This window comes from Lampetra fluviatilis, chromosome 41 (genome assembly GCF_964198595.1).
Source record: "Lampetra fluviatilis chromosome 41, kcLamFluv1.1, whole genome shotgun sequence".
Classification (NCBI taxonomy): Eukaryota; Metazoa; Chordata; class Hyperoartia; order Petromyzontiformes; family Petromyzontidae; genus Lampetra; species Lampetra fluviatilis.
The window spans coordinates 9,466,114-9,478,546 of record NC_136315.1 but is presented as its reverse complement, the minus strand read 5'-3'; the positions used below and the strand labels follow the sequence as shown (position 1 = coordinate 9,478,546).

Genomic DNA, 12,433 nt, shown 5'->3' with positions numbered 1-12,433 from the left:
GTCAAATGAATCCTGTTGTAAGATTTTGCCCAAGTTTTTGCCGCGCCTTATTTTGCACAGCAAAATTGAACGGCACGTCGGTGTGCTGCGGCTTGTGTGACGTTTGTGTACGGTCAGTTCTTTATTATGTTTAAACATAGTTGCTGAGTACAGGGACTCTTCTACTTACAAACATTCAACTTACGGATTTTCAGAGATGCGAACGAACTTGTCCGTATGTCCAGTTGCCTGTTTCGGACCGAGAGTCAACCGCCGCGCAATAGATGGCGGTGGTGGCATCTACATCTGCAGAACGTCATACAACTTTGAAAGCCATTCCCCGAGTTTAGTGTACATGCCGCACAACATGTTTGGAATATACCGGAGTAAAGTTTGACTTACAAACAAATCGACTTATGAACAGACCTGGAACCTAACTCGGTCTCTATACAGCCAAAGGGCTCAAAACATCAAGCGGTCAGCCACAAACAGCACTATAAAAGTTTAACACGTAGGCTTTCATGACCAATATCCATAATAGAGGTTTTTGGGTTAGATTGCGTAAGTAAAAATGTGTCGTTAAACACGCCACCACCCTATGAAAACAACCCAACCGGTCATGGATATCCATTGTACTTTATATACCTACATTAACCCCTTCCCCCCTCTGGTCTTCGCACCTGATTGGCTCACAAGTGACGACATCAAATGTATCCCTCCGTTTAAGGCCGAAACAGGAGGATTTCACCAGAACTCAGGCTGTATCCTGATGAGGATGGTTGTAATTTGTGGCGAAACGTCACGGTACTCGAACTGTGAATGTTGTGGGTTTACTCTCCAACACATCGGTGTGCTGAACCAGTCACGAATTAGCACGTTCTGTTTACGTGACAAACCTTACTAATTGGCTGTGTCGGGTGTTGGCGGGTTTTACGACGAATTTATAATTACGCGATCTAACCCAAAAGCCTCTTAGGGATGAGTACTATCAAAGGTGTAAGAGACGTGATTTTGAGCTTGGTTATTTAAAGAGCCCCCCCCCCCTCCCAACTCCCGGAGATACTCGCCACAACTTGAGAAACACCGGGGAGATGTCGGCACAATCCTGGACAAGTTTGGAGAGCGCCATATCTGAGACGCCGTCCGAAGGGTTGTGGATGAGAAGGTCGTCAGAGAGACGTCCACGAAACCTCGGCTGTCTGAGACAACCTTCGACATCTTGGAGGAGAAGGCCAGAGCATGCGAGAGGGGTGGCACTGCTGAACTCCAATGTTTAGGGGTTCCCCAAAAACCAGCGCTGTCTCTGACCACGTGATTTTGAAGACCTCCTCTGTGTCGGGATAAACTATCTTCTTTGCGGGCGGGGCATAGGCGCCTAACTTGTGTGTGTGGTCCCTTGCTGGGTCACAGGTGCTCACGAACGGGTCCGTGCCAGGCACAGAGGAGGAGGAGGAAGTGTCCGTGTTGGTGGGAACGCTCAATAAGCAAAATGGAGAAGCCAGGGTGAGGCTGTGTGTGTCTAAAAGCGGAGTGTTCATGGTTGATGAGGATGATGATTGTGATTGGGAATGAATGCGCGCACGTGTGTGTGTATGTGGGGAGTGGTGGCACAGTGGTTGGCACACTGTGCTGCAACCCAGCGATTCGAGTTAAACCGTGATGGTAACTGTGGGTGTTGTGGTTGTCGTGGTAATGGTGATGGCACGGTGTGGCCAGCAGCGCTCGCTGTTGGGACTGGAGCCGCACGCACCGGAGTCTGCCACCCCGCAGCGCCGTCCCTACGACATGATTTACACGATCGAGGACGTGCCGCCGTGGTACCTGTGCATCCTCCTTGGCTTCCAGGTACCGCCTCTTCCCTGCGCCCGTGCAGCCACCCACGACCGTCAGCTGTCGCGAGCGTTTGACGAGACGGCAGAGAGCGGACTAAAGCACTTCCTCGGCTCGTGAGGGTTCATTGTTGATGCCCGAGGCTCAGAAAGGCAGGCAACAGCACTCTCAGGATTCTTAGGTTGGGGTCAATTCAAGTGTAGGAGCGCAGGCTGTAACGGCGCGTGGTGGCGGCATCCACCCTCCGGCGCCAACCCCGAGGGGTCCCCTCTTGGCAAAGCTCCCAAGCGAGAGCCCCCCCCCCCCCCGTACCATCCCCGAGTCTGGAGAGCGGCGACCATTGCTTGTTTCAAATGATATTGAGAGATCTTTAACATCCACTGCGAAACCGAGGCGCATAATGCTACGGTGAATCTATTCGCGTTAATAACCAGGGGGCTGCTCACTGGATTCGAATGGCAAACCTCTGCAGCGAGTGGCGAACGTGCTCCTGCCGGGCCACGTCACCGCCCCAAAGTACAACTCGCGATTCCATGAACCCATCGAAAACGTACGTCCCTCGAGCCACCGGCACGCACCCTGGTTGACGTCGCCGTCTCCTCCTCTCCTCCTCCACCAGCACTACCTCACCTGCTTCAGCGGCACCATCGCGGTGCCGTTCTTGCTGGCCGACGCGCTGTGCGTGGGCTTCGACCAGTACGCCATCAGCCAGCTCATCGGCACCATCTTCTTCTGTGTGGGCATCACCACCACGCTGCAGACCGTCTTCGGATGCCGGTGAGAGACGTTTCAACCCGGTCCTTCTTTACTGTCGCCACCTCCCCCCCCCCGCCCGCCAGGCCCTCCTCTGTGGCTCGTTGCAACCCCTCTGTGATACAGTGCAACGTAGGACTCGCTCTCCTGGATTGTTTCATCTCGTCTATGCTGTGTTCAGCCACCACACTGTATGTGTTACAGCAACACACTGACTCGACCACCCACCCACTCGCCCACTCACTCAACCACTCCATTCACCACACTGCAGGTCACAACACTTTTCTCTCTCTCTCTCTCTTTCTTTCCTCGGACTGAAAAACTTTGAAATTCCCTCCCATTGTCTAGTTTTCTCAAGCCCTTCTTAACCGTCCTCATATGTGCTCAGAAACTGTGTTCAAAATACATGACAGTACATTTGCATTCATATAGCTTCTAAACGAGGCTGCACCTCAGGATGCTGCACAGAAAGAAAAGCATTTTCATTTTATAGAGATGCAGCGAACAGAGGAAACTGTCCTGAGCTTGGACTTGAACAAGGGCAGGGAGTTGAGAGCATAGATATCTGTGCAATAGGAAATCCAAACTCCCCACACGTGTCAGCCATGGGGGTTGTTACGAGGGGGGGGGGGGGAAAGGCGCAGGACCGGTTCAGATGTCACTCGCCACCGACGTTGGCGGCGGCCCTGGTAATCGATAGCGACGCTCAGGAGCCACGGCGACTCGCAATTTATGAGCGGCTCAGTGTCGGCGACCTCGCGTACACGATGCTGCTCGTGCGTCCCCGGTCGCGAGTTGCGCAGCGCGGCCCGTTGTCTTCTTTCCTGGGTGCCCAAGAAGTGTGCTCTGGATGTAAGGTACCCCAGCGGATAATCCCCGTGAAAGCCCTGACCTAATCCCTTGCTATTAAATGTACCTTTGTGCTGCAAAGCGTATTACTTTCTCAGCTCTTGGCTCAGCGAGCGTTGGGTGTCAGGGATAACTAGGCCACGCTGCTAGGCGGCCAAATTGGAGTAATTCCACGAGTAATCGCGGTGCGGTGGCTGGTAGATGCTCTTCCTCCAGTGCGGTGTATTGTCGGGTGTCCTCGCAATACCGCGAGCAGATATAACGTGTCCCTAACATAACGAGGCTTTTCTGGGGAGCCCCAAAAATTGGAGAGAAAAAGAGGAAACTGGCATAAACGGAAGCTCAGGAATGAGCTTCCGTTAAACTGGCACAAGGCAAAGGCACGCGGCCTCGTGGTCGGCAACCCCACGTGTTCCCACTAAGCAGGTGCAAGAGGGCAATATACTATACTTTAGCAACAACACTGCATTTCAAATTGGAGCGTGCTCAGTAAGGCGAGTGGAATTATATTATCATGGGGTTTGTTCATAATGATAAACATGCACACGGTTTTTGTTAGACTCAGAGGCGTGGGAAAGCACAGCCAAGTGTGAAGGGCGCCAGAACCAGTGCTACCAACGATTGCCCAAGCTCTGAGGTCCTATATCGAGATGTTTGGGCAACTCCATTTCCGAGTGTTCACACTTGTGGAAGGAAACCGGAGTACCCAGAGGAAAACCCACAAATGTGAGGGGAAGGGGTAACATTAAATCCTCATATTGATGGTAAGTAACCCACTTGCTGTACTGCCATAACACCCTAGCAATCCGAGAGTCTGTGCACCACCAACCCTCGCTGCCTCGGCACATTACAAGCCACTTGCAGCATTATCCACCAGCGTAGCTCTCCGCTGGCGTGTTTGACAGCCCGATTCGTTCCGCGGTGAGGACAAGGTCCCAACCATGCTGACGTGGCAAGGGAGAACACGGGCTGTGGCAAGGGAGAACACGGGCTGTGGCAAGGGAGAACACGGGCTGTGGCAAGGGAGAAAACGGGCTGTGGCAAGGGAGAACACGGGCTGTGGCAAGGGAGAACACGGGCTGTGGCAAGGGGAGAGCTGGGTTGGGGAGGAGGGCTGCGTCGCTCACTCGCGTGTGCTGCCGCTCGCTGCGCAGGCTGCCGCTGTTCCAGGCGAGCGCCTTCGCCTTCTTGGCGCCGGCGCAGGCGATCCTCTCGCTGGACAAGTGGAAGTGTCCGGACACAGGTGCCCCACGCACGCACAGCTCCCCCACGCACGCACAGCTCCTTGCCTTGCACACAGGGCACGGGAGCACCGGTCACACCGGTCACACCGCTCACACCGCTCCTCACTTGCGTCAAGACAGTCATTTATTGATATCCACGAGTCTCAAGACTCTTGTCTCAGGAGGGTCCTGCTACATTAGGATGCTAGGCCAATTCCATGAATGGGAGTTTGGCTACGTGTGAGAAGAAACGAGAGAACTCGGAGCAAATCCACCCAATTATAGAAGGGAGATAACACCCAAGTTTCCACGTCGATGGGTTCATGAACCCACTTGCTGTACTGCTATATCCTGGCCACCAGGTGATCATTCATCTCATCATGTGACATCTATTGGCAAGTGGATTAACATTGGTATAAATAATCATCATTATTTTTGATAGAGCACCCTTTACGCCGCGGCGTGTCGGAGCGTTCAACACGTAATAAGTGGCTTGCATCGCACCTCAACACATTTGAAAGGGCACCCCCAATGGCAGCTGTCCTTTTGCGGCACAAGGCGACTCGGCACACAGTCTGCAAGCTGGCACTTAGTCCGCTGGTTGGGGGTGACGATGAGTGTTGTGTGTAATCCCAGTTGAGCAATTTGCGGTGTCATGTTTTCTAGACCTTGGCGCCGGCACAGAATGGCCTTCTCATTTCCAACGACGTTAGAAAGACGACGTTTTTTCATAACACATCTGTGTGGAGTGTAACAACTGGCTCCTGGTTCACGTTCCCCACCTGCGCGTGAGTCGCGTTAACGCGCCGCCCTTCTGCTCGTCTGTCTCTCCTCCCAGACGCCATGTTTGCGAACAGCACCACGCAGCCGCTGGACACGTCCGAGATTTGGCATCCGCGGATGCGCGAGGTACGACCACACCGGCCGGTCCCGTCCTGGCCTTCTCACCGGGGCGTGCGGCCGGGACAGGGCGAGAAGGCCGGGACAGGGCGAGCAGGCCGGGACAGGGCGAGCAGGCCGGGACAGGCCTGCCACTGCCCGAGGCGGTCGTGCCCCGTTGGTGTTGAGTGTCACCGTGGGTGTCATTATGGTTTTGTGATGCATTATTTCATTTATATTTGTGAACATAGATATTTATTCGATGAGTAAGCCCATGTACATTAATGGAAATCAAACCATTTTAATTCTACCTTGAATTCTACGGGTTTGACAAAATTGTTAACGTAAAATAATATTGAGCGGTTGTAAATGTTTACAACCAGGTAAGGGCCCATTGAGAACAGAAGTTTTTGACAGAAGACATTAGTTTACTTGAGGACAGTGAAACTGTAAACCGGTTATGAAAACAACAGGCCTAAAAATACATAGTGAAGATATGTTCAGTGCAGTTAAGCAATAATATGTGGCCGAGTGGCTCAAAGGTCGGAGCACTGCACTGAGCCGGCAACGCTGAGAAGCCTGGGTTTAAGTCCGGATTTCGACAGCATGAGATTTTAGTTTGCCGGTCTGAGCCACCTGCATTAGAGGTTTACGTTCCGAACCAGACGTACATCAGTAACGACATTCGCTCTCCAGACACAGGCTTTTACTAAGGGAGTGAACCTTTCTGGAATAACACACCTGCAGAAGGTGGTTGATCTTTTAAAAGTTTGGCGGAATGGTGAGAAGGGGCCCCACTGTGAAGAGCCTCGGGCAGCGGGTCTTGCTCTCAAGCTTTTATTGACCGCAATGACTTCCGTGGGCTATTGCTCGCAAGCCTGCACCCTATTGACCCCTTTTCACAATATTTTTTATTAAATTTCATAATTTTTTGTATTGCTCTTGTTTACACAGGAAGACCGTTATTCAGAAGAGTACTGCCGTGTTTTGTAGAAAGGGGGGCGGGGGGGGGACGCAGCTGCTCCTGTGTAAATCCCATTTGAGTAATCTTTCAGCATTGGGATGTTTGGCCAATACAGGTTACATTCTATGGAGGGGGGGGGTTCCTATTGGAGGAAACTGGAGAACCCCGAGGAAACCCATACGGAACGGGAGGAGAAACGATCAACTCCGCAGAGAAAAGCGCCGTATATGTGAATGGAAGCCAGGTGCTTATTGCTATGAGGCACGAGAGTTACCACGGCGCCAACGTTCAATAAAAATGGGAGGATTTTTTTTGGAATGTTTTAAGCGCTGAGCCAAAATAAAATATACGACTTTCCCCACGCACACCTTTGTTAGACTGTAGGCGTGTTGCACAACAGGCGATGATCAAACGCGACTGCTTGCTTGCTTCTGTTATGCAACATTACTGGGCCAGCTATAAATGCACTGATGCGTTCCCTTTCTGTGTAGTATTCGCCCTTTGGCGTTCTCTGGTCTACACTGGTGATTCTAGGCCCTAAAGAATGTTGTCTCTGGTGTAGACCAATCAGTTTCAAGGACAATCGATATATTATCAGAGCATGTTTTGTTTGCATGTTCATCACCAGTACGTGTGATTAATGCAGACATGATTCCTTGAAAAAGGTCTCTAGTTGGTGTTTCAACATCTTAGCACCTGTTTTATTGCCAGAAAGGGTAAAACCGATTATTATTTTTCATACATCCCCATCCGACCAAGCACAGCCGACCGAGGTATTAGCTTACTTTTCCGAAGCAAACTGGCCACACAAATGATCGCTCAACAAAGTGGCTTATCATTTGGACATTTCTAGCAGCAACATAATCTAAATAATCACAATATAAGGGGGTGACACTCAATGCTCCGCACAGATGGATTTAATACATAAATACTGTCAATTAAATTATTGTGTGGACTGAGCCCAGTGCTTTCCTGCCATCTCCTGGCCAGCCTCACACCTGCAACATCTGCCAAGCTCTTGACCGTCACCCTTTAAGGCACCAGGCTCAGCCCTTCTCAACTTGTCAGATCAATTGCAGTCGATCACTCCTTGTTCTTCCATGATGAACGCAGGACAGGCTGGGAGGGTCTGTCCTGCATTTGTGTTACTAATGGAGTTTTGAACTCGTGTTGGATGGCCCAGAACACAGTAGGTGATTGTTTTTTTTCAGCAGGCTGGGAGAAGCGGTCCCTGAGTGAGAGCCCAACGGAGGACTCTCCAAGGCCCTTAGCAGGAAGCTGCACTTGAACACGCACATTACTGTTCGCCAAAAAAAACGCAAAAACTAATTAGAGCTCATCAGTAAAAAGTACAGAAGAGGTGATGCTTTGGGCAGTGGCCCTTCACAGCACGTTGAGAGGGCACTACCTCTCTGGCCTCTGTATGTGCTGTGACTCTACCTCTGGCCTTTCTGTTTGTAGTCAAAAGGTGCGGCCGATTGGGTCTGTGTCTCGGTGGCTGTACCGGCGATGGTGATGACGATTTTGTGGTGGTGTCTCGGTTGCGTTCGGAAGATCCAGGGCGCCATCATCGTGTCGTGCCTGGTGGAGGTGGTGATCGGGCTGCTGGGGGTCCCGGGCGTGCTGCTCGCCTACATCGGCCCGCTGACTGTGGCTCCCACCGTGTCGCTCATCGGCCTCTCCGTATTCCCAGCAGCCGGGGAGCGTGCCGGCAAGCACTGGGGCATCGCCATGCTGTGAGTCGCCGCCGGTGATGACCGCCCCACAGTGCGTGCCGCCTGTGCCTGCCTCCCGTGCCCTGCCCCCTTGGAGGGCCCACTGTCTAAATTACGTTTACTTTCAATGTGTAACGTCATATTGGCCCGGCGGTTTTGCAGACATTGAGGTTCGATTCCGGCAGGCCTTCCTGGTTAATGCTGCGGTGTGTGTTAACTTGTAAATTCCGCACGCCATCTGCTGGACAGTCGACGTTAAAGAACCCCGGACGCAATTCTGAACGAGTTGGGTATTGTGTGTCGGCGTCTTGGTCCAAATTTTTACCAATTCGAAAAAATTACCCGCAAATTACTCACATCAATCGTTGTCCCCAACTGGCAGACTAATGCCCATTCACAAGTCACGTGCTGAGTCACCTGGTGCCACACGGGGAGAGCTGCCACTGGGGGTGCCCTTTCAAATGTCGCATGAGAGGTGACCTAAGTCACTGATCGTGTCTAAAGCGCTGCTAGACAACACCCATGTGTGAAGAACACTCCATCAAATACAAATCTATGTTATCTTAACTTGCGGTGCGTTTTCCTGTGTGCGTCGCGTGACTTGGGTGCTGCATGCGCGCGTCTGACAGGACCATCGTGCTGGTGATCCTCTTCTCCCAGTACTTCCGTAACGTGCACCTGCCGCTGCTGGGCTACAAGCGTGGCAAGGGGTGGACCGTCTACAGGGTGCAGGTCTTCAAGATGTTCCCGGTTAGTGCCGCCCGCGGCTCCTGTGAGGCCCAAGTGGGGAGTGTTCTAAAGAGTGAGTCAGGGGTGTAATGATTATCTGGTTACATAGATTTTGTATTTATTCACGGTACATGCGTGGAATTACAAATCAGTTATCTTTTATTCGCGGGTACATGGTAGTGCTTATGGTGGTGTAAATCGATAGTCGACTCTTGATTATCTGGGGGGAGGGGTGGCCCGAATAAAACAACACACACCTAATGCAGAACACCAGTAAATTAGGATACAAAAATGTGTGTACCGTCTAGCTTCGTAGAATGGGGGAGAAGACTTAGAATGAGTCGTCTGTGTTCATGCTTCTCACGGTGATCGGTGACTTGCCGACGCGTATACTCACGGGGACACCGGACGCTGACCCACGACGAGTCGGGAGCAGATAAAGCAGTGAACGCGTGAAGACATTTCACGGATTTCTTCGCCAGCACGGTTATTCCGCAACCCAAATAGCCCACCCACGAGTGATCGAGAGTGAGCTGTAGATCGGTAGCGGGTTTCCACAATTACCTGAATAATAATTATAATAGGGCACATTTGGTATTCGCGCCGTTCTCGCCTCCTCGTGTCCTACGCTTGTAAATTACGTCACCGGATCTTTAACGTTCCCTGTGAAGCAGATGGCACGTAGTAATTTACGGTTAACATGCATTGCAGTATTCACCCGGGTGGCCTTCCGGATTCAAACCGTGAACTTCTGCGGCAAGTGGCGAATGCGCTCCTGTGGGCCGTGTGTCCGTGCCTCCCTCTCCCGCAGATCATCATCGCGATCGTGATCGCGTGGCTCCTGTGCTATGTGCTCACGGAGACCAACGTGTTCCCCAGCGAGCTGGCGACATACGGATACCACGCACGCACGGACGCACGCGGGGAGGTCATCTCCATCGCGCCCTGGTTCCGCATACCCTATCCTTGTGCGTACCCCCTCACACTCTAGGTTCCGTACGCACTATGCTATAGAATCACGACATTTTGTTGTGTTTACTACCCCCACGCCTTGCGTGCGACTTGCTCGTCTCGGGCCTTCATTAGGTGCCGCTCACTAACAGCACTCGCTCCTACAGTCCGTTGACGCTACACGGAAGGGGTTCTCTGTGCGTGCAGGCCAGTGGGGGTTGCCCACGGTGACGGCGGCCGGCGTGATCGGCATGATGAGTGCCATGCTCGCCAGCATCGTCGAGTCGATCGGGGACTACTACGCCTGCGCCCGCCTCGCCGGGGCACCGCCACCGCCCATCCACGCCATCAACCGGTGAGCAAGCGCACGACCATCCTCCACCGCGTTCCAACTCACTCGCTGCCCCCCGCCCCCCTCCCCTCAATGCCGGACTCGCCGTCAATCTGCTTGGGGATTCTGCATCTCTCTGGGTTAAGCTGGGATTAGAGTGCAGGGCATTGTCTGGTCCACACGGGGCTGGCATTAGGAGCTGCTGCTCCGCTAAGTTTGCCTCTGATGTTTTCGGTGTGGTACAGTGTGCCCACGGCTTCAGGTCTCACCGGATACTTTTAGGGTCGCCGGTAGACTGGAGCAGGTGGCAAGTGACCAGTAACCCCACAGCCCACAGCGAGCAGTGTGCTGGATTGTGGTGTGCTGGGTGCTTAAATGTTCCAGTTCTACCCCAGACAGACCCGGTTACCTTTAAGCCCTGAGCGTGCGTGACCATGATACATTGCTCCGGTGTTTTCATTCTGCACTTAAGTGTCGAGCGCTAGGACTGGGCGACGCGTCCCCCGATGTAGCAGGACACTCATGCAAAGTCTTGAAACAAAGTGAAGCTTTTATGGATAATTAAATCATGTTACAGTATCGTGAACTGTTTAACACGCAGGCTAATAACAACAGTAACAGGTTTTACAGTCACTCGGAGAGCTCAAGTAGCATTGTTTCAGGTCAGACGGCTCAGCAGATGAGCAAACTGTTTGCAATCGGAAGTTCACAAAGTCAACCCCCAACTCCCGGTTGGGGGTTGACTAAGTTGCGTGTCATCCCAACAGTGGTTGTCATGTATGTTGAACTTCTTGCGCGCACCTTCTGTAGTCAACCGTGCTAAATCGCTTTGTATATTTTACATACGATGCTTTAATTTTTTACAGCGAGGGTGAGGTTTACATCTTGGCTGAATCCTTAGCCACAAGACCAGATCGAGAGGTGATCGTGGCCAAAGCCGTCGCTGCTGCCACAACAACTCATTGCCGTTGAACCCTCCTCGCAGCGGCTGCATCTTAGACAGACACGCAGAGAACTCCGAGATTTGCCCTCGTAGTCCCCCACCATTGCCCGCTCGGTCGCCCGATTCGTGGAGACGACTCCAGCAATATCTGTCTCGGCAATCGACCCTCGCGTATCCTCCTGCACGTCTCACTCGGTGCAGCCGCTGTTGTTGAAAAAAATTGGTTTGCCTAGAGTTGAGCATGGGGGGGGGAGGGGGGGAGGGGGTTGAGAAGGTCGAGGGTTGATGGTGGCGGCGGTTGAGCGTGGCGGGGGTTGACGTTCCGTGTTTCCTCCATCAGGGGAATCTTCATGGAGGGTCTGGCCTGCATCATCACAGGACTGTTCGGCACAGGGAACGGCTCCACCTCGTCCAGCCCCAACATCGGCGTTCTGGGCATCACCAAGGCATGCTCGCCACAACGCTCCCACCCCACTCACCGTGACACTCACCATAACAATCACCAAGGCATGCTCACCACAACGCTCCCACCCCACTCACCGTGACACTCACCATAACAATCACCAAGGCATGCTCGCCACAACGCTCCCACCCCACTCACTGTGACACTCGCCATAACAATCACCAAGGCATGCTCACCACAACACTCCCACCCCACTCACCGTGACACTCGCCATAACAATCACCAAGGCATGCTCGCCACAACACTCCCACCCCACTCACCGTGACACTCACCGTAACAATCACCATGACATGCTCACCGCAACACTCGCCATGACACACTACCACTACACTCGCCACGACACACTCCAGTGCTCGTTATTTGCTGTCCCATTTACCAGAGCCGGCACCTCGCTATGGGAGTGTGCCTTTCGGGGAAGGACGGAGGGGGTGGGGGGGGCGTGCAGGGTAAGTCTGTGAGTCCCACTGCCGCGTGTACAAACCGGTGAGCGGTGAGGGCCGGGCGAGTCGATGGCCGGGGACTGTGGGGCCCGCGCTGCGTTGTTGACACCGCTGCTGGCACGGCGCAGGTTGGGAGCCGCCGTGTGGTGCAGTACGGCGGCGCCATCATGCTGGTGCTGGGCCTCGTCGGCAAGTTCAGCGCCCTCTTTGCTTCTCTGCCGGACCCCATCCTCGGGGCCCTCTTCTGCACTTTATTCGGTAGCGACGCACGCCGTGAACGCACGCCGTGAACGCACGCCCGGCTAGCGCCAGGCCCAACACGGACGCTTAACGCACGGCCACTGACAATGGGCCTAACGTGGACACTTAACACGGGCTACACAG

The 12,433-nt window shown here is 53.2% G+C and overlaps 1 protein-coding gene across 6 annotated transcripts in view; it reads left to right on the top strand.

Moving 5' to 3' along the window:
• LOC144946528 (solute carrier family 23 member 1-like) overlaps positions 1 to 12,433 on the top strand; it is a 75,903-nt gene that overhangs the window by 43,542 nt on the left and 19,928 nt on the right. For 4 of the 6 annotated variants that reach the window (XM_078875502.1, XM_078875501.1, XM_078875504.1 and 1 more), the window contains exons 4-14: positions 1,390 to 1,482; positions 1,696 to 1,824; positions 2,429 to 2,586; positions 4,566 to 4,654; positions 5,473 to 5,543; positions 8,032 to 8,213; positions 8,822 to 8,942; positions 9,733 to 9,889; positions 10,080 to 10,227; positions 11,487 to 11,592; positions 12,178 to 12,307. In XM_078875502.1, coding sequence (XP_078731628.1) covers positions 1,390 to 1,482; positions 1,696 to 1,824; positions 2,429 to 2,586; positions 4,566 to 4,654; positions 5,473 to 5,543; positions 8,032 to 8,213; positions 8,822 to 8,942; positions 9,733 to 9,889; positions 10,080 to 10,227; positions 11,487 to 11,592; positions 12,178 to 12,307 — 1,384 coding nt within the window. The remainder of the gene's footprint in view (positions 1 to 1,389; positions 1,483 to 1,695; positions 1,825 to 2,428; positions 2,587 to 4,565; positions 4,655 to 5,472; positions 5,544 to 8,031; positions 8,214 to 8,821; positions 8,943 to 9,732; positions 9,890 to 10,079; positions 10,228 to 11,486; positions 11,593 to 12,177; positions 12,308 to 12,433) is intronic. The other 2 variants (XM_078875505.1, XM_078875503.1) reach the window with 1 other exon arrangement.